The sequence below is a fragment of the Antechinus flavipes genome, chromosome 4 (genome assembly GCF_016432865.1).
Source record: "Antechinus flavipes isolate AdamAnt ecotype Samford, QLD, Australia chromosome 4, AdamAnt_v2, whole genome shotgun sequence".
Classification (NCBI taxonomy): domain Eukaryota; kingdom Metazoa; phylum Chordata; class Mammalia; order Dasyuromorphia; family Dasyuridae; genus Antechinus; species Antechinus flavipes.
The window spans coordinates 472,058,898-472,084,431 of NC_067401.1; the positions used below are offsets into that span (position 1 = coordinate 472,058,898).

The window sequence follows — 25,534 nt, forward strand, 5'->3', positions numbered from 1 at the left end:
GAGGGGCCGTGGGGAGGGTCAGCCTTTCCCACCCACCTGGCTGGAACCCAGGCTCACTGGGTGTTCTCAGGCGATTTCCCACCTCCGGGTGTGTGTCCCCGCCTATAAAGCAGGACACAGAGCAGAGGCTGCCACGCGCCCTCCCGACGGCCCTTTCCGCTCGGAGCCCCCCTGGTCCCCGCAGCCCCGGTCCCGACTGCCCTTTGCCTCGCATTCCCTGCAGGGAGCCTCTCCCCTGACAAGCTCCTCCTCCGGACGGACAAACCTGAAGAGCCAGGTACAGGGCTGGGCTCTCAGCTGGAGGAGCGGCCGTTGCTCCGGGTGGAGCTGCAGCGGCGGCAGAGAAGGGAAGGCCGGGAGGACCCCTCGCTTTACAGATGGGGGCCCGGGCCCGGAGGTCACTCAGCTAGGAGCAGCAGAGCCGGGCCCCCTTCCCCCACATGGAGGGCTCGCCTGCCCGCCCCGTGTCCCCGGGGCTCCCCGAGGCCGGGGCGCTGCCCCCGGAGGAGCCGGCAGGGGAGATGCCCGACAAGGAGGAGGAGGACATCGAGGCCCTCCTGGAGGAGATGGATTACCTCCCCGGCCACTTCCACCTGGACCTGAACCTGAACTTTGAGCCGGGCTCCGGAGCCCCGTTCCGGGGCCGGGACATGAAGCTCCGGCGGGAGAGCCTCCGGACCGAGCTGGAGCTGGAGGCCGGGCCCCTGCGGCACGCGGCTCGGAACCTGCTGGGCGTCTTCAGCTTCTACCTGGAGGAGCTGGAGGCGGCCCGGGAGCTCTTCCTGCAGGTGACCCGGGAGGCCCCGGACAACCTCAACGCCTGGGCCAACTTGGCTTACGTCTACGACCAGCTGGGCCTGGAGCAGGAGGGGGCCCGGTGCACCGAGACCCTGTCCGGCCTCATGGGGCTGGAGGCCCCCGAGGAAGGGGCGGCCGAGGGCGAGCTCCAGCTGCGCGCGGCCCGGTGCCTGGCCGAGCAGGGCTACGCCTCGGCCTTCGACGTGGGCCTCCTGAGCCAGAGCGACCAGGTCCAGAAGCTGACGGCCGGCATCGCCCTCTACGACAAGGGCCTGGCCTACGGGCAGAAGGTCAGTGGTCCGCCTCGGGGTCGGGGAGGGAAAGGGGGTAAAGGCAGGAGCAGGGGGGTCAGGGAAAGAGGGAGCCAGTGCCCCGGGGGTAGAGAACCAGCCGGGATTAAGCACCGGCCACATGGATTAGCCCCTTTACTCATCCAACACACCGAGAGTCCTAAGATGGCCAAGCTGAGAGGGAGGCAGGACATGAACTACCGAGCCAGAATTTGGTCAACTGGCAGAGCCGGACGGGTCCTTGCACGCAGAGCCAGGAGGGATCTGGTAGCACATTAACCTAACTCGTCGCCCGCTTTGGGGTCCCTTATACTTCATCTTTCACCAGAGACCCCCAAACAGTGCCTGAATACCTTTGGCGACAGTGAGCTCACCACCTCACAGCCAAGTTTAAATCCGGCTCTGCCATTGAGTCCCTTTTGAGCCCCTCAGGTATCTCGCTTCCTAACTTGTAAAATAACAGTAACAACAACAACGCTGACGTTTCTGTAGCACTTACACTTCACAGTTCTCATTTGATTCTCATGGCAACAAGACTTTAAGAGACATGGAAAGAGTCCTGGCTCTGCAGGGGCAGGACCCGGATTCAAATTCTGCTTCTGGTGTTCTTGTCCTGGATGACTCACCTCTGAGTCTTCTCATCTGTAAAATGGGGATAATAATAGCACCTGCTTCTGGGGGTTAATTTTTGTTTTGTTTTTTTTTGTTGAGGGTTATGAGGATTAAAGGAACTAATAATTGTAACGTGCTTTGCAAGCCTCAGAGGGTAAATTAAGGCTGGCTGTTGCTATTATTTCCACTGCTCCTGAACTTCCCTTCTCCCGCTGAGGGCACTGCCCTTCTCCTGGTCACCCAGGCTTGAAGCCTTCTCTCATGCTGCCCCCATGCCAAAGCTATGGCAATGACTCTTTGCAAGTTCTCTCCCATCTGCCCCTTCTCTCCTCCGACTCTGGTGCAGGCTCCCATCCCCTCAGCCCTGGACCGCCGCAATGGCTGCTGGGAATCCAGTGTCCCCCCCCAACACACACACACTCCAAACCCTCCCCCACTCAGCCTCCAAGTGGAGCAGAGGTCTCGGTGATCTCCAAAGGCTCCCTATCATCCCCAGGATCTAACAGAAGATCCTCTTTCCTTCCCGACCTGGTCCCTCCTGCCTTTCTGGGCTTTTCGCACCTTCCTCACCCCATGTACTCCGGGATCCAGTGGAACTGGCCCGACCACTCCTCCCCCACCGCTGGGCGGCTCAGCTCTGGCTCTTCCTCTCCTCCGGCCCCGCTCAGTCTGGCCTTCTCCATGACACCTTTCGGTGGGCCTGACTCCCGGCCCCCGCCAGTCAGAGGTCATCGCCAATCTATCTCGTTCGGATCCCCGGGTGTCTCCTCCACTGGGCCCAGGGACGCTAAGCACAGTGCCCGGCACGGAGCGGGAGCTTGTCGGCTCACCAACTGTCCCTGTGACTTTTTCGGCTTCCTCTCCCAGGGCCTCAGTTTCCCTTTCTGTGAATATGACGCTTGGACCCTTCCCCTTTCTTGTGAGCACCTTTCCTCTGGGATAATTTCCCATTTACTACAGATATAGATATTCCATGTATGAATCCATGTATGTGTATGTACATTCATTTACATCTATCATCCCCTCATAGTTGTTTGCGTGTTGTCTTCCCTATTAGACTGTGAGCTTGTAGAGGTCAAGGAGCATTGGTTTTGCCTTTCTTTGTATCCGCAGTGCTCTGCACAGTGCCTGACACACAGTAGGAGCTTAGCTCTGCACAGTGCCTGACACACAGTAGGAGCTTAGCTCTGCACAGTGCCTGACACACAGTAGGAGCTTAATAAATGCTTGTTGACTTGATAACTTGATTCTCTTTAAGTCCTGTTCCTGTTCTTATCCAGGACTGGACAAACTTGCTGAGATGTCACTTCCAGCTCTAAGACGCTTGGATTCTATTGGGGAATACATTTTGTCCCTGAGCTTGAGCTGTCTTGGGTAAAATTATAACTATTGGGAAAGGAAGGCAGATGCATTTTGTAAATGCACATTATTCTTAGATTATGTAGAGTATAGAACTTTCTATGGCTCCCCATTGCCATCCCCATCAAGTCTAAACTTTATACTCTGGTCCCAACAAACTTTGGAGCTTATATTCCATGATCCTCCCTCACGAGTGGTAAACCGCAGCCCCGTTGGGGGGCCCGTTGCCCCTTTACGTAGGCGATGGTCTGCTTCCTGCACGGTCCTGAGGCCTTTCCTCCACCGCCAAGGGCTTCCCTGTTTTCTCTGTCTGGTGAAGAGCTTTCCCATCACTCACAGCTCACTCAGAGACCTCCTTTTCTGGGAAGCCTGCCTTGATTCCCCCCAGCCAGCAGCGATTTTCTTCCTTCTCCGAAGGAATTGCTCTATCTGTGTTTTTCTAGTGCTCATTTTCAGCAGACACCCGAGGATTGTGGGAAAATCTTTGCTCATCTGGAACAGGCTGTGAACTCCTAAAGGTCCCGCGTAGTCTCCTTTATAGCTCCCCTGCTCTGAGCCCAGGGCCTTCACCATGAAAGTAAGACCCATTGATGGAAATAAATGTGCCGTGTGCAGTTTTCTGGGCCTAGGAACCAGACCTGTGATTTCACCAGAACGGGGCACTCCCATAGGAGGAAACTCCCATTACGGAGGCAGGTTGCACCTCCTCTGAATGGTCTGAGGGAACTGCTGGGATTTTGGAACGTTAAGGGACTGACTTACAATCTCCTACACGGATCCTACCCATGATTCCCGGCTGCCTTTCCATCCCGGGTTCTAAGCCAGTGCTGAGCACATCATTAAGTACCTTATCAGCTCTGACATCTTATGAGTCTCCTTTATAAATATTGAGCAGCTTAGAAACGTGACCGCCCCTCTGCCCTCTGAAGTCCTGCCGCTTCCCCCCACCCGCCTCGCCCTGTCCCCGGGGCAGAATGCAGGAGCCGGGGCAGCAGACAGGCCCATGGGGTGAGGGCCCCTCGGCCGGCCTGTGGGAGAGCGTTAGGGAGGGCTAACTGCTCACACTCACGGGGGTTTCAGGGACGATCAGGCAGAAGGTGGGGGATGGGGACCCTGTTGGGACCGGTCGCTGAATCTTCAGAGGCTGCTCAGTGCCTGGCTCTTGTTGGTGGGGAGGGCGGCGGGGGGAGAGAGTGGAGAAACCTGTTTGCAGTGAGCCCCATGGAGATACTGGGGAAGTGAGCTGAGAAAAGCTTGGTGGGGTGTGTTGCTCTGGGGCCCTGAGGGAGGCTGACTCAGGCTGGGCGGTTTCCCCAGCATCATCTCTCCAAACTCTCTGGTCTCCCCAGAAGACCTGGCTCTGAGCCCCGGCTCAGACAACGCAAGGCCCCCGAAGCTCCCTGAGCCTCAGTTTCTTTCTCTGTAAAATGACTGCAAGGCCATGAAAGTATTTCAGGCCGCGGAAATGTCAGTTATCACCTCGGCTCCTGCCATTATTATTCATAAGGCTCCAAAAAGAGACGGGGCCGAGAAGACTTCTGACTTCCCTCTGAACTGGGAAGTGAATCAGGTCACCTGGCAGGTGGGTTAGAAGGGGCGGGAGGAGATGACTAGTACTTAGTCTAGCTGAAGGGTGAGAAGGGTCCGAACAGGTGGGGGCCAGTGAGTCCATGGACCGGAGAGGTGTCCTACCTCCATCCATCTGACCTGGCAAGGATTGGTTGTGGGGGAAATAGGAGGGAGACGGACTCAGAAGGCGAGAGCGGTGGGGGGGGAGGGGTGTCCATGGACGCCTTCTCCAGTTGGACTTCTTCCTTTCTCCCCCTTTCCCTCTCTCCTCCCACCCTTCCATCACTTTCCTTATCAGTAAACACAACAGGTAGCCCGGCATAGAGGGTAGAGAATCGTCCTTCCCTTGAGGAAGACCCGCTGCGTCTCCAAGTGCTGGCTTTGATACTTGTCTGTCGGCTGGATGACCCTCGGCGAGACCCTTAACCTCTCACTGCTTCCAGGTCATTCTAGGATGAAAATCTGAAGGGTTTGGGAAGGAGACTCTCCTGATCCACTTAAACAGGGAAATGCAAAACGGTGAAACTGGCATTTAAAGGTCTTGGTTGGATTGATTGAAATTAGTCTTGAAATGACATCATCCCATTTGAAATCAGTTGACTGAAACTCACCTCTTATTTTTTTCATCTTTGTGTTCGAGGGAGCCACAGGCAGCCCCTGCCCACAGCTGCGTATCCCAGCATATCCCTGCAGACCCTTCTCTTCCTTTCTGTCCCTTGACCTTATCTTCCCATAAATCCTCCATACGAAATCCCCACCATGCCCCCATATTGGCGACCCGACCCTGACCCTTTTAATGGACACGTACATGAACACACATGGCAGCCCTTAGAGTATCACGGGCACAGCTGGCCACCTTCCCCTTCTACTCACACACTTCCTGGAGAAGGACTTTTCGCTACTTCTCATGGAAGTTACCTCCTCACAAGTAACACTCCTCCACTTGCTGACACCCGCCATGTCCTTGGGTCACATTTTAAAATGTTAATATCTTATTTTTTCCAATGACACATAAAAACACATTTTAACCTTTGGTTTGGGTTTGGAGGTCATTTTTATTTATTTATTACAATTTTAAGTTCTAAATTCTCTCTCATACACTCTCCCGCCTTCCCTGTCCACCCTCCTCATTGAGAAGTCAAGCAATTTGATAAAGGTTATCATACATGTGTAGTCATGCAAAACATACTTCCACATTAGTCACGCTGTGAAAATAAACACACCAAAAAAATCCCCAAAAAAAGAAAGCTTAAAAAACAGTACGTTTTGATCTGCATTCAGATTCCACCAGTTCTTTCCCAAGAGACCGACAGCCTTTTTTATCACAGATTGTTTAGAATTGTCTTGGATTTTTGTACGGCTGGGAACAGCTAAATCATTCACAGTTGATCGTTGTTCGGTATGATTGTTTCTGTGTACAGTGTTCCCTTGGTTCTATTCACTTTGCTTTGCATCAGTTTATGTAAACCCTTCCAGGTTTTTTTGAAATTATCCCCCTCATCGTTTCTTGTAGCACAATAGAAATCCATCACGATCATAAACTACGGCTCGTTCTGCCGTTCTCCAATCGATGGGCATCCCCTCTATTTTCAATTCTTTGCCACCACAAAAAGAGATATCATCAATATGTACATATGGATCCTTTTCCTTTTTAAAAATCTCTTTGGGACACAGACTTAGTAGTGGTATTGACAAGTCAGATTTATAACCCCTTGGGGATACTTCCAAATTGTTCACCAGAATGGTTGGATCAGTCCACAACTCCACTAACAATGCATTCATTTCCCCACATCCCCTTCAACATTTGTCATTTTGCTTTTCTGCCATCTTAGCTAATCTGATAGTGTGAGGTGGTACCCAAGAGTTGTTTTAGTTTGCATTTCTCTAATCAGTAAGAATTTTAGATAACTTTGATTTCTTCATCTGAAAATCGCCGATTCAAATCCTTTGATGATTTATCAATTGGGGAATGACTTGTATTCTTTTAAAATTGACTTGGTTTCCCATATATTTGAGAATTGAGACCTTTAACAGAGACTTGCTATAAAAATTTCATCCTTGCTTTCTTTCTAATGTTGGCTGCATTGATTTTATTTGTGCAATACCTTTTTAATGTGTTATTCAAAACCCTCACTTTATATCCCATAATGTTCTTTATTTCTTGTCACCTACAATTTAGATTTTTTTGAGATGTTATGCAGACATAGTTTAAAAGCTGGAATGCATCCAGAATCCATTTTACAGATGAAGAAAGTGAGGTCCAGGGAAGTTAGCTGACTTATCCAGAATCACACAGGTAACAAGAGGCACAGCTGGGACCCAAACCCGTCCTCAGACTCTAAATCCAGCACTTTCCACTGTACCATGTTATTTTTTCATATTACATATAGAGAAGGCCAGGAGCCCTATGAAAGTTTCATTCATCTATGTACACAGAAATTAAAATTCTCATTTATTTGTGAGGAGCCCCACTTTGGGTGAGCAAAACTTAAAAATAAAATGCCAAAAAGCTCTCCCGGCCTCATCTCTGCTAAGAGAACAGCTCAGCCCCTGTTACTGTCGGAGGGTGAGACCTCGCGGTGACAATCAGCCTCTCCCCTTGTTGGGATCAGCAGACTAGAGAGGGGAGCAGAGCTGGGGGGGGGGGGGCAGGAAGGAGCTGTCAGTTGGATTTCCAGCTTGCCTCTGGCAGCTGCACAAATAAAGGTGTGGCTGCACCAAACACACGCAGCAGCCGGTCGGGAAGGTGGAGTCAAGGCCCTCTCGGGGTCAACGTCCCAGCGAGACAGACTCTGACCTGTGGTCATCAAGGAAGTGCTTCGGAGCTGGGGGAGTAAAGGTGTAACAGAGACATAGGTATTCGAGGAAGAGAGAAGCAGGTGGAAGTGAGAGAGAGAGAAGCGTGTAGAAGGGGGGTGGCGATTGTATGGTTGTAAAGAAGGTGGGTCCACGCAGTCTTTGGTTCCCAAGATGTTGGAGAAAGGACCCTTAGAATTCAGAATGTCGGAGACATGGAGTTCCTGCCCAAGAATCCCCTCCACGAGTCCCTAAGCAAGTCTCTAGTGAGAAGCATCCAGTGGCCATTCTAGTGGCCTCTCAGGCCATGTTGGAGCAGCCTTGACTGCTATTGGTCTATTGTGATGATTGGTCATTGGCCAAGTATTTGCTTCATCCCAGGACCAGAGCAGTGTGTCCTGCCCCCCCAAGCTGCTGAAAACCCTATTTTAGGAGCCTAAGTTGTCAAGTGACCTTCCCTCCCTTGGAGGACTTTTAGTGACGGGGAGCTCACTACCATTAGTTCCATTGTTGGACTGCTCTAATCAGTAATGAATGCAGTATCATAGTTTCTCTGCGGCTTTCCTCCCCTTCCCCCCTGCCAGCCCATTATTCCTGGCTCTGCCCTCCGAAGCCCAACAATACTGTGAGCCTCCAGCCTCAGTTTCCTCATCTGTATCATGGCAGAGCTGACTGAATGATCGCCAAGATCTCTGAACAACAACACTCACTTTATATATGAGCAACTGAGGAAAATAGGGTGAAGTGCCTTGACAGGGTCACACAGCTAGCAAGTGAGACTGAATTTGAACTCAGATCCTCCCAACTCCAGACCTAGCGCTCCATCCACTGCAGCGCCACCTAGCGGCCCAATCATCCACAAGATCAACACTGATCTGAACCACCCTCCTGCCAATCTTTTTTTTCCAGGTTAAATGACCCTGCATCCTTCCTTGCACATGGCATTGTGTCAAGTCCCCTTATCATCCATCAGTGAGCATTTATTAAGCCCCTACTCTGTACCCATCAAAGTTGTCCTCTCCTAGTTGCTCTTCGGGCTTGTCAATAAACTTCCTTCCAAAGGCTCAGACTGACCAGGGCAGAGAACAGAAGGGCGGCCACACCGGCGCTCCAAGACATCACCCCTTTCTTCTTCGAAGGACTTCAGAGACGCAGAGAGGGGGAGGGAGAACAATTGGGCCCGGGGGGAGAAAGAATATGGCTCTCCCTGCATACAGTGTGGAGGTATTCCCGGCTCCCTCATGTATGTCGCAAGCATTCCTCCCTCCAGAACATCCTTCAGTCCTCAGTATTTTCTTTTCTTGGCTCATTTTTCTGGCCTTCCTTCCTGGATCAGGCCTTCCATCACAGCCCGGCCCTGGGTGCTTCGAGAAGAAATGAAGGGGTCCTTCTTTGATTCAGATCTGTGTTATCTGGGGCCAGGGTAATGAGGTAATTTTTTCAAGGACCTCGGAGGAGGCTCCAGCCAGGGGACAGCGCCCTGTCCTCCCAAGCAGGCTTTTCTGCCAAACCTCTCTCCTTCAGTCCCTGGACTCTGGCTCCTTCTTTGCACCGACCTCAGCTGAAAAACATGCTTACCCAAGTTTTCCTTGGCATTCTGGGACATTTGTCAGTTCGGTGGGCTTTCTGTATCCTTGCTGCAGTCGGAGAAATCCTCGATTTATTCTAGTCTAGTCCCCTTTGCCATCTTAGGGAAGAGAGCCGAGGAACAAAGCATGCGCGAGGGCATGGAAATAGCCCGTCATGAATGTAGAACCAAAAATAGATCGTTTCAACTGCGGCCACAAATGAAACCAGTGGAAGCAGGTAGTTGGAATCCAGTTGGGAAAGGTTCTATAACCAGACAGGGGAGTTGTATTTTATTCAGTTGTTTCACTTGGGGTAAAGGAAGCCCTCCAGTTTTTGAACTTTTCTATTGTTATTATTTGTGCTGAGGCGATTGGGATTAAGTGACTTGCCCAGGGTCACACAGCCAGGAAGTGTTAAGTGTATGAGGTAGATTTGAACTCAGTTCCATCTGACTTTGGTGCTCTATCCACTGTTCCAAGTAGCTGCCCCTACTTAATGTTCTTTTAAAATTTTATGTATTTATTTTTAATTTATTATTATTTGCTGAGGCAATTGGGGTTAAGTGACTTGCCCAGGGTCACACAGTCAGGACGTGCTAAGTGTTTGAGGGCAGATTTGAACTCAGGTCCTCCTGACTTCAGGGCTGGGGCTCTATCCACTACACGACTAGGTGCCCCTAGACTTATTATTCCTAAGAACCTCCAGCATGGAGCATGGCCTGGAATTGATCACCAAGGGGTTAACTTCCTGGGGGAGAGCCTCTCTGGACTAAATTTAGCTGCATTAACTCATCATTTGGCTGAGTTCAGATCCAGCTTCAGACAGCTGTGTGATCCTGGGCAAGTCACTTAGCCCTGAAAAAATGCAGCCAGAAGTGGTCCGAGAGACCCACGGGAAGGTCCCCCTTTGAGAGACGCCGCTGCAGGTGAGTGACTGAATGACCCCTCACTGTCAGCCGCCCAGCTCTACCTGCCCCAGCTTGTGTGGCTGACTCTCCGAAGCGGCCTAGCCGCACCCAGCCCGTCACCGGCTTTCACTCTTCAGAGCATCCATTAGGTCCCCGACCAAGGATCTCTTCCTGCCCTAATGACTTCACAAGGTGGGGCCCCAGAAGGTGTCTTCCCATCTGCCTCTGTGGACCTGGGGAGCAGGATAGTAGATGGCAAAGTCTATTTACCCTGAAACGAGGGAATCTGGGTTCAAATCCCGGATGACATTGGGGAAATCACCAGATCTTTCTGGGGCTCAGTTTCCTCACTGTATGATGAAGGAATGATGATAGATGATCCCCCCCCCCCCAGGATTCTGGGACCCAGTCCAGGCAAGGACTCCTAGAATGCTTTTAGAAAGCTTTTCGAATGGGATGGAGGCCAAGTCCACACATGTGAGCAGCTCTCTGCTCCTTCCCCATTGTCTGCGAATGAGTGACACCCTCCCCCCGCCCCCCGTGGTCACTTCCCATCTGGTCCAGGGACCCAGCCGGAGAGCACCTCCAGACCCAGACGCCACCTGTTAGGAGGGGACATCTTCTTCTGACTTTGGACAGGAAGGTCGGTGGGCACCATCTTGTCCGAAGACTGGCTGGTGGATCCTTCCGGAGGGTGCTGGCCAAGAGGAGGCTCCCGGGAGGGCCAGTGACCAATCCCTCCACGGGGTGGGAGGGGTGTCTTTGGGCAGAGGGGCGCGATCGTGCCAGGGCCCAGAAGGCACAACTAGGGAAGGGCCGAGATGCAGAGACTTGCTCCTCAGGGTTATCTGGCAATCGTTCGGCAAGTATCAATTCAGCGCCTACTGTGTACAACAATGGAACCGACTCTTCCTGGAGGTAGTGAGTTCCCTCCCATCAGAGGGCTTCAAAGCGAGCTTGGGTGACCTCTTAAATTTAACAAACAGTGACAACAGGAACTGCCAGCTGCCCAGTGGGCGCGGACCTCGGTGCCTGGTCCCGAGTGGAAAACAGAGATTAGATAAAGGGAGTTCTCAGCTAGAGGTACCCGTGGTTGCCCTTGCTTGTTCCAAGGGGATGTGGATTCTGTTGCCCCTCCCTGGAGCAGAGCCTGAAAAAGCCCTGGCACAGAGGGGCCTCCCGATGGTTGGTGGAGGGCCTCTAAGGACTCTTTCACTCGAGTTTCCAGGATTCTTGGTGATGCTAGATGACTTGTTTTACATTCTGACTCAGTTTCTTTTTTTGGCATTTCTTGATCTCCCTCCCTCATGCAATTGCTGAATCAATCATGAACAAGCATTTATGTAGCTCCTTCTCTGTCTCAGATACTGAGACCATTGAGAATTGAGAATACAAGTTCAAAGAATGAAATCTCCCCTTCTCCCAAGGATCATGCACTTTAATGGAGGAAAGACAGGCACGTATGTTAGATCCTAGAGGCAGGAGGCGTAGAGCATAAAGTTCTGTACAAGTAGAATTTATTATTGTTATCAGGAATAAAATCTTTCCCTTGTCCTCATGGAGTATCCAATCTTGTAGATAAGCAGTCATCAAACACCTCATTTAAGACTCACAGATGGTAGATATTATTATTATCCCCATTTTACAGATGGAGAAACCAAGGGAAGCCAAAGCTAAATGATTTGGCCAGGATCCCCAACTCGTTTGGATTAAAATTCAAGTCTTCCTCATTCAGCTTCAGCGCTCTATATTTACCACCTAGTGGTCCCTAATTCTAATTCTCACCCTAATTCAAAGAAAATGTGCCTTTAGAGTCATCTCTAATGAAACACCCTTCCCAGCTAACTCAGCTGTTCTCATTCTCAAGTGAACCCTCCTGTCATAGAATGAGTTACATTACCCATGAACCCCCATTCCAATGTCAACAAGTAAAAACGACTCTGAATCTTCGCTTTGTGCGGAAGCCTTTAGCTACTTGCACTTAGCTTGGGGAGACTCGGGTTAACGGGCCATCGAGGTCTCGGTGGAGTTGTTCGTTCTGTCCCATGACATCTTTCTTCTTCTAGCTTTTCTCTCTGATGCCTCCAACCAGAGAGGAGAAGGAGAGAGTTGCCAACTCTCCGAGAGGAGGGAAGCCGGACCCGCCCATCTCTCCTCCGGTCCATTTGGCTCAATGTGACCCGCGAGAGCTTTTTCGTTATGTAATAGCCTTTCCCCGATTGCTCTTAGTAGCAGTTTCGGCTACAAGCAGAAATATTTGTAAAGACAGAGTTCTACCGGAAGAAAAGACGAGCATTCAGTTGGAAATCTAAGACATCTCATCCTTAGGATGGAGTGGAATGGGTAGAAGGGCTTCGTTAACCTGGCTGTGTGTGACCCTGGGCAAGTCCCTTAACCCCAATTGCCTCAGGGGGGGAAAAAAAACTTCATTAAGAAAGTGTGAACCTCTGTCAATAAAAAGTTATAATAAAAAAGAGAAAGTGTGAACCTTTACGGCCCCAGCCTGGAGAATCCAACCTCAGGCAGCGGGTTAAAGAACCGAAGGACCCTCAATGGCAAGAGACCATCCCCTCTTTTTACAGAGAGGGAGACATGAGTCTAAAGTCCCCCAGACAATCAGCGGTGGAGTAGGGCTTGATGCTGTTTTGTACAAAGAGTGAACTGATAACGCGGGTGGGCTTGGGAACTGTCGCAAAATCTGTCCCCTCTTGCTGCAGAAATGTCATTCTTGAAGGGATAGTGCGACCGCTCCTGCAATTCAAGCATATTGCCACCAGGTGGCAGTCAAGCACGAGCCATGTAAACCAAAGTTTACTTTTTTGGGAAATGAGTCCCAGAATTCTGCCCCCTTGTGGTGACCAGGGCAATCTTGTCTACTCAGTTCAACTTCATTCACCTCGATTGCCCCTGCCTCCTGTCAGCCTCCATGCTGGAGGCCGGGGAGGCTGAAATGAAAACTGGCAGTTTCCTGCCCTCGAGAACAATACGTGGTGATGATTATTGGGGATCTGTGTGGGTAGGAATGCCCCGGATGTGGAAAGTCGTAGGAGCGAGGGGACTGTGGCTGTTAGGCTGGAGAAGAGAAGGGAGACGCAATTGCTGCCCCTAAGTGTCGTTGTAAAGGGTTGGCGTGGGGCACAAAGAGAGCCGGGATCGGTGGGACCCAGCTGGCCAGAGCTTACATAACACTTAAAGGGTGATTTGTCCCGGATCTCACTTTATCCTCTTCTTTCTTCTTCCTTCTCCGAATCTGATCATTAACCTGGTCCCCCTCTGGGATCTTTTCTGGGCCAATAGGAGAGACAGAGACCTGGGAGGTGGGATAAGCCTTTGATAAGAAGAATGTAAAAAAAAAAGAGTTTAGTGCTGGGCTTTGGTTCAGAATTGATATTTTTTAAAAGATTGATGAAGTTTCTCACTCAGTTTAGTCTAAAAGCTTCCAACTTGAATATTAGAGAAAATGTTTTCTTGATAGTTCTAAAAAAGAGGAGTGGGCTAGGGTAGAGGAGTTGTAGATGGATCTTAATGCTCCGGATAAATCTGATGAGCGTGTGTGTGCAGTGGTGTTCTGGCAAGTGTTTAACAAGAGATGAAAACCGTGTACCCACAACATCCTTTCCAGTTCAATCTGCATCATTAACATGTTCACCTTTCTTAAGTTTAGACAATCGATAGAAAAATCAGTCAAGCCCTGATTTGTAACATCTGCTGATTTCTGAGGTATAAATGCTCACACTGAAAATTTAACAATCAGCTTGTGGTCGGGGCTGTTTCTAGCACATCTCTACATGTGTGTATGTCCTTATCCAAGTCATCGATAAAAAGGATCACCAGCTCAGGGACAAGCATAGCTCCCTCGGGCACTTCGCGAGACACCTACCAAGCTGGAATGATCAGTTCTGAATCTATGTAATTATATAATTACATTATATTATTATATAACATATACAATATTATATATTATTATATGTTATATATAATATAGTATATATAATTAAATGTTAATTATTACATAATATATTAATTATATAATTAATTAATTATGTTCTGGTCCTCTTCTCGCCATATTATCCACAAAAACAATTCTGCTGTTGTTAAATCCTCGAGAAAGTCTCGGTAAATTTCATCTTCAGCATTATCCCGATGGAGCAGGAAAGCAGCAACAAAAGTAGAGAGAACCCTGCACCTGAATCAGAGGATGTGGATTCAAACCCTAGCTACTTACAGATTTGTATGAGCTTGGGAAAATCCCTAATTCTCCGGGCCCCCGTTCTTTCACCTGTAAAACGAGGGACCTCTAATGTCCCTTCACAATCTGACACGGCGATCCTACGATGCTGGCTGAGTTACCTTGTCAAAAACAGGTGAAAACATTCATCTGAAATAATCGATCTGGACAAAGCCGGGCTGGCTCTGTATGATTGTCGCCTCGTCCCTTCTTAGAAGTTTAATAAGAAGCACTACAATTTTCTAAAAGTCAGTTAGGATCAGGAATCTCTTGTCTGGAGATTCTGTTTTCTTCACCCCTTTCTGAAAACTGGAACAGCTTTTCTTCACTTTCCTGACTTCATTCTCCAGAGGCTCTCAGAGCTCCCCGATGGGGGCTCAAAAATCAGAGTCTTTTTCTTGGGAGAGAACATAGATGAAAAATGAAGACTGAGATATCCCACTCTCTGTCCTACATCACCACTGGCCTTATACAGTTGCACTCTTGGAGGGGAGACTAGTTAATCAATCGGTCAATGAGCATTTATTAATCACTTAATAATAGTAGTAGCTAGCATTTATATGACATTTTGCAAAGTGCTTTACAGATATCATCTCTTCTGATCCTCATAATACCCCTGGGAGGGAGGTGCTATTATTATCCCCATTTTTCATCCAAGGAACTGAGGCAGGAGGAGGTTAAGTGTTTTGTGAGGGTCGTAGAGCTAAGAAGTGTTTGAAGCAGGATTTTAATTCGCGTCCAATGTTTATCTGCGCTGACACCTAACAGGCTTCGCGCTCAGCGTTGAGATATGAAGGAGGTGGAGATCAGGAAAGGTTTCTTGCCAGAAGGTGGGATTTTAAGACATGAAACATGAAGGAAGCAAGAAAGAGACAAAGAACCAAGTTTAAAGATGGCATCAGATATTGCTGAGAAGCTGAGGACAAGGACTTAGGAAAGACATCTGGATTTAGTTCTGGGAGGCCACTGATGACCCTGAAGAGAGGAAATGGGGAGGGATGGGAATAAGCATTTATATAGCACCTATTATTTGTCACACACTGAACTGAGCGTTTTATATAAATGTCTCACTTGATCGTCATCAAAGCTGGCAGGTATCTGCTACTCCTATTCCCATTTTACACATTTTACACACTGGCTCCAACTCTGCCACCTTCAATCTGACCTTAGGCAAGCCATATGCCTCAGTTTCCCCATTTGTAAAATGGGCAGCTTGGCCCAAATGACCTCTGAAGCCCCTTCCAGCTCTAGGCCTAGAATCCTATGATCCTTGACACGTGGCCAGCCCCTCCTTGAAAATTGCCAGTGATGGGTAGCTCACTTCTGCCTGAGGCAACTCTCCATTTGAAGACAGCTCTAGTTGTTAGAAGTTGGAGGCAGGAGGGGGCCAGAGCTTCAGACATTGAGAATGGAAAGGGTTTGGGAAGCCATCTAACTCAGGTCAAATGTTTTATAGATGGGGAAACTGAGGCCCAGAGATTAAATAACTTGCCCAGATCATACAGCTAACATAAGGCAAAATCAGGATTCAAATCCATGGTCTGTGATTCCAAATTCTTTCTGCTGTACCTATTATGAGGAAATTGAGGGCCAGGTATAAAATAGGAGCTTAATTAATACTTGCTTGATTGATAGAACAAGTGACTTTCCCAAGTCACTCTAGGTGGCAGGGCTGGGATTTGAACTCAGATCTTGGGACTTTAAATGTAGCACTGAACTTTGGGGAAGTGGGGGGGATTGCAGGAGATAGGCTTGAAAAATGGGGAGGCTCATTGTTTTTCCTGACAATGAGGAGAACAGGGGCACAGGGACATCATTGTGGAAGGTGTGGGAAAGTATGAAGCGATCTCACGGGAACCAAAAGCAGAGGGAATTGTTCATTTGACCTACCTTTGTCAATGCTAGATCCCACTGGAGGAGAAGCGGAGCTGGTACTTCACGATGGCGACTCTGTTCATCAGGTAAGATGGCCACAGACTGGGAGAGGGACGGAAGTGAATGAGGTGGGGTGCTACATGCACATAACCAGGGATCAGAGGAGCAGCTGGTGACCAGACTCTTCTTCCACGGGCTGCCCAGAGAGCCAGGCTAGATAGAAGAGGCTCCTGGGTAAGCTGGAGCACACTAAAGATCTTCCTGATCCCAGGTTTTGGCTATCTCCTGATCATCTTTTGAAAAGCGGGAAAGAACAACAGTCCAAAAAGGGCTATTCCAAGGAATTGGGCTATCCCAGGGAATTGGGCTATCCCAAGGAGTTGGGATATCCCAGGGAATTGGGCTATCCCAGGGAATTGGATTATCTCAGAGCATAACAAATCATCTTCACTGTCCTCAATTTTAGTTCAGGGCCCAGTACTGGGAAGGGAATTTTTAATAAATGTTTGTTAATGGATGGATGGGTTGGCCAAATGATGGAGGGTGGGGCCGCTGCAGGGATGAAGAAAGCTTAGACTCTTTCCCAGTTCTTGGAAGCCCAGGAAAATGAAATAAGACCTACAAACAACAACAAAGTGTGACCATTTGATTTTTTAAAATGTATAACAACTCTGTGTGTGTGAATGTGTGTGTGTGTGTATGTGTGTGTGAGTGTGTGTGTGCGTATGTGTGTGTGTGTGAATGTGTGTGTGAGTGTGTGTATGTGTGTGAGTGTGTGTGTGTGAGAGTGTGAGTGTGTGTGAGTGTGTGTGTGTGTGAGAGTGTGTGTGTGTGTGTGTGTGTGTGTGTGTGTGTGTGTGTGTGTGTAAAGTATGAGGCTTAGAAGACCGACCATTGGAATTGGAGTCCATTTGGAATCTGTCACTTGCCTTGGGCAAGACCCCTTCTTTCTAATGAGCTTTAGTTTCCTCGTCTGTAAAATGCAAAGGTTGGATTAGAAGGTCTCAGTGGTCCCTTCCAGCTTTACAACTATTATCAGATAGAGTAATATACGTAAAAAGCCCTTGGCACAGCACCTAGCACATGGTGGGCGTTTTTGGGTGCTGTTCAGTCGTTTTTCAGTCCTCTCTAATTCTTCATGATCCCATTTGGGGTTTTCTTGGCAAAGATCCTGGAGTGGTTAGCCATTTTCTTCTCCAGCTCATTTTACCAATGAGGAAACTGAGGCAAAGTGGGTGAAGTGACTTGTCCATAGTCACACAACTGATAAGTGTCTGAGATCAGATTTGACTTTGGCTCTGCCTGACTGCAGGCCCAGTGCTCTATGCCCCCAATGACCCACTGGGCACTTGATAAATGTCTCTTCCCTTCCCCTATTTCTTTCTAGCCTTAAGTTTATCTTATAATATATGAAAAGGTTGAACCAGATCAAGATTTCTTAACCCGGGGTCTAGAAAATGTCTTAAAGTCTCAGGCTAACATTATTTCTCTATAATTGGTTTCCTTTGCAATCCTGTGTATTTTATGTCGTTCATTTAAAAACAAAACCTGATTCTGTGGAGGGGTTCCGGGGCTGTTCTAGATTGCCCAAGGGGGAAGGGAGGCACCTGACCCAAAACGTTCAGGATGCTCCTCCAGAAATCTCCTGCAGGGATAGCGTACTTTCATCTAAAATTGGGGGGGGGGGGGTAGAGGGCCCTGGGGAGAAAGATAACTTCACTTTTGCCTTTGAGGCCCTGATATCTAACTGAGGGCCTGGAAGCTAATAAGCAATCGTAAACGTTACTAAACTGAATAACTGAGGGTAAGCCAGCTAAGACCAAGCAAGGGCCCTTAACCATTACTTGTCCCATGGGTCTTAATGCTTTCGCACCAGGTGGGTCACTATAAGCAAGGCATTTGAAACCCTCTGAACCTCAGTTTCCCCATCTGTAAAATGAACATATCACTACTTGCCATAGGGGCTCTCCAATGCAAATCCCCATTTTACAGATGGGACAATTGTGTTAGGTCATTCTCCTCCTAGAACTGGACCCCAATTCCCAAGAAATACAGTTGGAGGGTCCAAGGGAAGGAGGCATGTTTCCTGCTCAGCTCCAAGGGAGAGAGGGACTGACCAGTGGTATCCTGGTACCTTTGCAGGCTGGACAGCATCTTATTGAGCCAGGGTGCTGAGGAGCAGAAGAGGCTACCCGCTTTTAACCGCACCCTCGGGTTGCTCCGAGAAGTGGTCAAGTCCTCCAGTACGCACCATCGAGGTAACCAGAGCCCCCCGCCCCTGCCAGTCCTAAACCCCTTCCTCTCATTGGCTTTCCTCTACAGCAGCCCCTGCCCTGTTCTCTCTGTATCCCTGTCCTCTCCCCCATCCCTGCCTTAGACCCATATCTCTGGATTACCAGCCCTGGCTCGGAAGTGAGATATCAAAGTTCTCCCTCTGTAACCTGCACACAAACAAAGATATTTTGCTGCGGTTTAATCATTTTCCATTGGGTCCAACTCTTCACCAGCCCTTTTGGGGTCGTCTTAGTAAAGATACAAGAATTGTTTGCCATTTTCTTCTCCAACTCATTTTACAGATAAGGAAACTAGGCAAACTGGTGAAGTGACTTGCCCAGGGTCACACGGCTAGTGTCTGAGGCAGGATTTGGATTCAGGTCTTCCTGATTCCAGAGCTAACACTCTATCCACTGTAGCGTTAGACTGGAGAGCATCCAAAGACGTGTAATTACCCTCCTGTGTGGCCCTGATGAGAATCAGCCAAAAGAATTGGCGGTGCTGGGTGCTGAGAAGAGAAGACTTGAGGAAAGAGCAGAGGAAGCAGGATTCAGGCTTATTTCATTTGGTCTCATTTTGTTTGGCACCAAGGATGATGGGTACAAGTTGCAAAGAGGCAATTTAGGCTGGATCCCAGCAAAGACCTCCCATATGACCAGAGCTGTCCCGGAGAGGCTGAGCTGCCTGGGGAGGTAGTGAGTTCCCCCTCCCTGGTGGTCTCCAAGCAGAGGCTGGGTGACCACTGAAGGATGCAGTGAGTAAGGATTGAGTTTCCCTTTGTAATTCCAAATCCAGCAGTTCTCACAGCCCCTTGGCAATGGTCTGGACACGGGAAAGTTGGTCTCTGAGCATTTGCCCGCCTTCCCGATGGGCTCATTGCCAGCCAGGCCTGGGCAAGCCTCAGGTGACTAGTTCAGTAGCAAGGTTATCTGCGTGATGTACGTTAGCAAGAGCTAAGTGAGATGGGGCACATCAATGCCCTCCAGGCAATGGTTGAAGGTTATGAGAATCCAGCGACCAGCCCATCAGCACCAAGGCCAGGGTTGGGATGCCAGGAACTGGACTCTGAAAGTGGCTCCGGGCAGGAAGTCTAGGGGCTGTCCTGGTGAATGACTTCCCTCGCCCAGTGTCTGGTGCCGAGGCTGAGAAGCCAAAGGTCCAGAAGCACGGCAGGCAATCTCCACAACGGATGCCCCTCAAAACCTCAGAGCATCCCCAATCTTATCCAAGAATTCTGCAGCCCCGTGCCAAGTTTTCCTCCCAAAGCAAATCTTCCAGATGTCCAGGACTGGGAGAATGATTGTCCTGCTCTCCCCACGTTGGCCCGACCACGGCTGGATGATTTATTCCATTTGGAAGATCAAATTTTAGGAAAACCAGCTGGAGAGGGTCCGGAGGAAGGTGACGGGATGGGCCCTAAGCCTGTGTCTCGGGACCTCTGGCTGAAGCAAATGAAGATGTTGTTCAGGAGAAGGGGAGTGGGATTCGGGAGTGAGGAGGAGTCGGGGTGAGAGCTGACCCTCAGCTCTGAAGGGCTGCCACATGGAAGCAGCACCACACTTTCTGTTTGGCTCCGGACAAGACGAGGAGTGACAGGTAGAACTTCCAGAAAGCCCAAAGCTGGAGCAGTCCCAGAGCAGAATGGGCGGCCTCCTCATCCCTGAAGGGTCAGCCGTGGAGGGCCATGGATCCCAGGCCCACGAGTCTGTAAAGGCCCTGGATGCTGCCTCAGAAACACAAACCCGATGCCTTGGGCCCTTTCATTATCCCAGAGATTGGAAGAGCCAGGTATTTGGCACTCAGTCCTCGAGCTGTCTGAGGGGCTCCCAGGAGGCAGAGGCCATCCCCCCTTGTGTTTTTGGTTTTCCAGCACCAAGGACAGCCCCTGGCACCTAGCAACCAATTAAAATCAACGTGTGTTTGATTGGTTAGTGTGAGAGGATAAAAGCATCTATTAAGTACTTACTGTGTCAGACAGTGTCCTGGAGAGAAAGTTTCTTCAGAACTGAGCTCTCAGCTGCTTGCACTTTCCCTGGGCCTTTGCTGGAGCGTGGAGCGGAGGTCAAGGTTACGTGGGGTCTCTTTTGCTCAGAGGTCCCTGAGGTTCCTTTCCCCCTTTCAGCTCTGGCCTGGTGCTACCTTGGGATGCTTCTGGAAAGGAAAGACGCCTTCTCTACCACCCCCATGGGCGTGCATGACTACGGCTACTCAGGGACCGATCCCCTGGACTGCTTTGGCAAGGTACGTAGCCTGGCCTGGAGGAAGACTCGGGGAGGGAGGGGGGAACAGGACCAGGCTGACTTGCTCACCATCCATGGCCAGTCTTAGCCTGTCTGCCCTTACAGGGCAGCGTTCTCTGGGGTACTTTGTGGGGGGAGACATCACTGACTTTAAAGTCAGAGGGCTTGGCTCTGAGGCTCTCGGTATGACCAGGGACAAGTCCCTTGAATTCCACAGGACTCAGTTTCTTCATCTGTAAAGGGAGGGACTGGTCCCTCCCAGTCCTAAGATGGGTCCTGCTCTACTCTTCCTCAAGAGCAATTTTTTATCAAACAAATAGCCCAGAAGCATTGCGATCCAAAAAAAAAAAAAAAAAACTGAAATATAGTTCCTATTTGGTTTGAATGTGTTGAATTATTGGGGGAAAAGCAACAGATAAACACGTGTGGTTCTCTAAGTCAACAAGTGTCCCCCTCAACCTTTCTGGGCAGTTTAGCAGCCCCTGCTTCCCCTTCGGTTTGACCCCCTACTCTACAAACTGGGCCCATCCAAGTTAGTCTTTCCCTCATTAGGGAGGGAATCCCCTCCTACCTCATCTTGATCTGTCAAACACTACTCACCCTTCCAGCCAAGCACAAATGAGTGCTCCTCCGAACACTCTCCTGGTATCCCCGGCCAGAAGGGAGCTCTCCATCCCTGGGCCTGAGAATCCCGGGATCCTGCACCTTTAGGATTCTTTAGGATGAGGAGGCTGGGAGCTGGCAAGGAAAGGGACTGCTCCCAATTCACCCAGAGAGGTGGCGCAGTAGGGAGGGTGCTGGACCTGAAGGCAGGAAGATCTGAGTTCTCTAATGCTGATTATGGGCAAGTCACTTAGCTCTTGTTTGCCTCGTTTGCCCCAGATGTAAAACGGGAATAAGAACAGCACGTACCTCCTCCTGGTGGGAGGATCATATTTGGAAAGAGCTTATCATAATGCCTGGCACATAGCGGGTATTTCATAAATGTTTGTTTCCTTCCTTGTGGAAATTCTATGATTTCTGGATTCCATCACTTATCAAATTATTCTTTTATGTAATAAAAATGACATAATTTTTATGTAAAAATACATAAAATATATAAAATAAATATTTTATTTATTAAAGCTATATAGGGATCAGTTGTGTTTATAACACTATGTGTATATCATTTTATTATTTATTATTATTATATAATTATATATCATATTCATATATTAATATTATTATAATAGCTTATTGATGGATGGATTGAGTCACCACAAAATAATATTTCCAAGCCATTTCTCTGCTTGAAAGTCTTCAGTGATTTTCTGTTGCTCCAGATACAGATTCCTTCTTCTGGCCTATCAGCCTTTCCAAGTGTGACTCCCATCTACCTTTTCAGTCTGATTTTTCACTAGGTTCCTTCATATCTTCTCCCTTCCAGCCACAAGTTCTTCCCTAACTCAACACGCCCTATCCCACTTTGGTGTGTCTGCGGGAGCCATCCCAAGCTTGGAAAGCCCTCCTCCGTCCCTCCCTCTTAATCTGCACTTCTCAGGTCCTTAAAGACCTCTCTGATTTCCTTCCTAGCAGTTAAGTGCCCTCCCTCCTCCAATGTGCATCCCTTAGTACACGTTGCACGTCTGCTCATGTGGGTACACTCTGTGTCAGCTTTCGCTGCCTGTGGGATGCAGCGGACCGACATATTCCCCTCCCCCTAGAACGATGCAGTTCTAGGCTCCTGACGCTACTCAGAAAACAAGGCATAAGCTCCGTGAGAGAAGGTTCCATTTGATCGTGTCTTCCGTGCATAGCACTGAGCCTTACAAACAGTAAGCATTTAATAAATGCTTGTTGAATTGAGTTCAATTGTATGACTGTCCCTTATTAGATCAGAAGCTCTGTGAGGAGAGGAGTTGTGTCTCGTCCTTGTGTCCCTACTGGGAACTAGCACAGAACCTCACATATAGTAGCGACTTGGAAACTTTGTGCTGAATGAATGAACGAATGAGAGCGTGAACAAATGAATCCCAGCTTCCTTCCTCGAACTTTACACCCTTCTGCTGTTTCATTTGCTTACCTTCCCAATTAATGGCCATTTGTCTACATTGTCCTCTCCAGGCCATAGAGATTGCCAAGGACCACGCGCCCATCTTGAATCGACTGGCTAAGATCTTCCATTTCCTGGGCAAGCAAGACATGGCCATTGGCATCTGCAACATGGCTCTGGACATCCTGCCAGATCCCGAGCTCAACTGGCAAGCTTACTGCACGAGGGCCAAGGTAAAAGCAACAACTTCCCAGGACTCGGGGCTATAAGCAGGGTGGACGAGCTGGCGGAAGGCCAGGATCAAGGGGCCCCGGGATGGTTGAGGCAGTTAGGCTGGATGTTCACAGGCTCAGAGGTGGTGAGTAGGACATGAGAAAGCGTGCAGGTATCTGCCCTCGAGAAAGGAGTCATTCGGCCTTTGTTAAGCCCCTCTTCCTATGGGGAGCTCACTATCTCCTAGTGATCACCGGGAAGACCACAAGCTCTGATCAATAGGAAGTTTTTGCCTGGTATCAAATCTTAGGGAGTTTTCGGTGGGTTTCTCCTGGTTCTGCTCTCCGGGGTCAAGCAGGACAAGTCTAAACCTCCTTTAGCTTGACAGTCACATCAGACACATGCCAAATTCTCTGTCTTTGTCGAACCCCTGTTCCTCCAAATCACAAAGGATCGCCAAAAGCTGATTTGGGAAGCTTTTCTGGAGGGGGGGGGGGGACGAATAATGTCACCTGGAGAGGGAGTGGATGAGCAACTGCAATCACTCCCAGAATTCCTCTGAGTTAATTCTATTTACCCACAGATCCACACCAAGGCTTATCTTCGTGACCTGGAGCGGGCCAAGGAAGGGCTGGGAGGTCTGCCGGACAGGAATCACCTCACTGTGGCCAAGGCTGACCTGGAGGAAGTGGTCAAGGTGTGTCCAGGCCTAAAGACCTACCTGGACATTGGTCAGGTGAGATGATAATCGGGATGTCTCCCACACCTCCCTTTCTCTGCCCAGAGGTTCACACAGCCAAGATGTCTCAGCACCTTGAACCCAGGTCTTCCTGGCTCTGAGACCATGTCTCTATCCAGTAAGCCATCCTGCCCCAAGGTAAATAATAACAAAATAGCTTTTCTTTACTTATGTTTCAATAAAATGCTGTGGTATTGAATGACCATGTTATTGACCTCAGAGGCCACCTGCTCCAAACCCAAACCTGAACAAGAATCCTCTCTTCAGCAAGCTCAGGCAGCCTCTTCTTGGATGCCCCCAGTGATGGGAAACTCACTACTCATCAGCTACTGGAGAGGCAACATGGGTCATTGGAAAGAGCTCTGGATTTCCAGGGTAAAGACCTCAGTGCTGCAAACTACTACATGTGCGGCTCAAACCCTCTAGACCTCAGTCTATAAATGGGGCTTAGACTGGATAATCTTGGCCGTCCCTCTGGCCGTTCTTCCAGCTTGAGATCTAAGATTCCATGATTCTCCCTAGGGAGACAGCTGGTCCCTCTCAGCCATAGGCTAATCATTTGGCAGTTTCTCTCCAAATTAAGTTGAGATCTCAGCTCCTCAAGCCTAATAAAGGCTCCACATCCACTGATGTTCTGTGGGTATCAAACAAAACAACAGGAGAGGTGACTGATTCCCCCATTGGAGGTGATGAAATCCACGTGGCTGGTTAATGAATAGCCATGGTCCCCTTCTCGACCCAAGCAAAGAGGGTCCCCAGCCCTTAGCACAACGCCTGGCACACAGTAGGCCCCCTGACTTGACTGTTCTAAGCACTGATAGCTGCCCTGACTTTATCCTCCAGCCCCCGCAGTTTAGAGGTAAGACGCCTGAGGAGCAGAGAAGTGCCTCAGCCAGGATGGCCCAAGCAGTAAATGACCGAGGTCTCCTACCTCTAAATCCAGCTCTTTCCCCTCCCCTCCCCACCCTCGCGCCTCTGACCTGCCTCTGGCTCCCTCCTCCAGGTCTACTATTACATGGGGGTGGACGCCGTGCAGGAGCTGCTGGCCGTGGACGAGTCGGCCCTGAACCAGGCCCTGGTCTTCTTTTCCAAGGCCATGGAGTCGGACATGGGGGAGACGCTGCCCGAGATCCAGCTGCTGCGAGGCAAGTGCCTGCGGATTAAGGGCGAGGAGCCCAACGCGGTGGAGTGCTTCAAACGCGCCATCGAACTGGAGGAGAGCGGCTCGCGCCACACGGAGGGCTTCCGCTGCCTGCTGGAGACCCTGCTGGCCCTGCTGGGCCAGGCGCGCCGGAGCGCCAGCGAGCTGGGCCTCGAGGTGGACCTCTGGCTGCGCAAGGCCGAGGGCAAGTACCCGGCGGAGCGCGTGCGGCGGGAGCTGCAGCGCGTGTACCGCAGCCACACGGCCGAGGTGGTGGCCCTCGCCAAGGCCCTGGTGGCGCAAGGCCGGCTGCAGCTGGTCCGCCTGCTCTTCGACAGCATGGGGGACCAGCGGAGGAAGCCGCGGCTGAGCGAGAGGTCCCTCTCCCTCTGACCCAGGGGTGCGCCGGAACCCTCCGCTGTCCCGGCCGGTTCGGGGCCGCTTTGCGGCCATTGACAAGTCGGATGCGTCTCGAACGCGCCTGGGTAAATAAAGAGCCAGCTGGTGTGGAGAGGACTTGAGGGTTCCAAAGTATAATCGGTGTGTTGGCAAGACTGAGCCCTGCACGGAAGCCTTCTAAAGGCCCCACAAGCCATTGCCGTCCTGCGGCAAAGAGACATTTTCCACTCTCCACCTTGCTGACCAGATGTCCCATGTGTGGAAGGCCCTCCCTCATTCCTTCTGCCTTCTGGCGTTCTGGGGGTCTTCCAAAGTATGGAGGAGGGGCTTCCTCTTCCTGTGCAATCTCGGGAAATTACTTGTATTCCTTTGTTTATGTCTCATGTCCTTATCCCTGTCTGCAGGCTGTTAGCCGCCTGAGGGCAGTTTGTTTTTGTGTATTCCCAGTGTCTTGTACACAGTAGGCACTGAATAAATGTATGCTAAAACTTTA

The 25,534-nt window shown here is 49.9% G+C and overlaps 1 protein-coding gene across 1 annotated transcript; it reads left to right on the forward strand.

The window, feature by feature from the left end:
- TTC22 (tetratricopeptide repeat domain 22) lies at positions 1-25,534 on the forward strand. Its single transcript, XM_051999613.1, has 7 exons — positions 1-1,088; positions 16,034-16,089; positions 18,146-18,261; positions 20,400-20,518; positions 22,621-22,782; positions 23,346-23,498; positions 24,505-25,534. Exons 1-7 carry the CDS (start codon positions 441-443, stop codon positions 25,033-25,035), a joined length of 1,785 nt encoding a protein of 594 aa, XP_051855573.1. The 5' UTR covers positions 1-440; the 3' UTR covers positions 25,036-25,534.

Coding starts and splice junctions, on each gene's coding strand:
- TTC22 (XM_051999613.1), top strand. CDS start 441: ATGGAGGGCTCGCCTGCCCGCCCCGTGTCCCCGGGGCTCCCCGAGGCC. Junction 16,090..18,145: donor ATGGCGACTCTGTTCATCAG/GTAAGATGGCCA, acceptor GTACCTTTGCAG/GCTGGACAGCATCTTATTGA. Junction 22,783..23,345: donor CTTACTGCACGAGGGCCAAG/GTAAAAGCAACA, acceptor ATTTACCCACAG/ATCCACACCAAGGCTTATCT.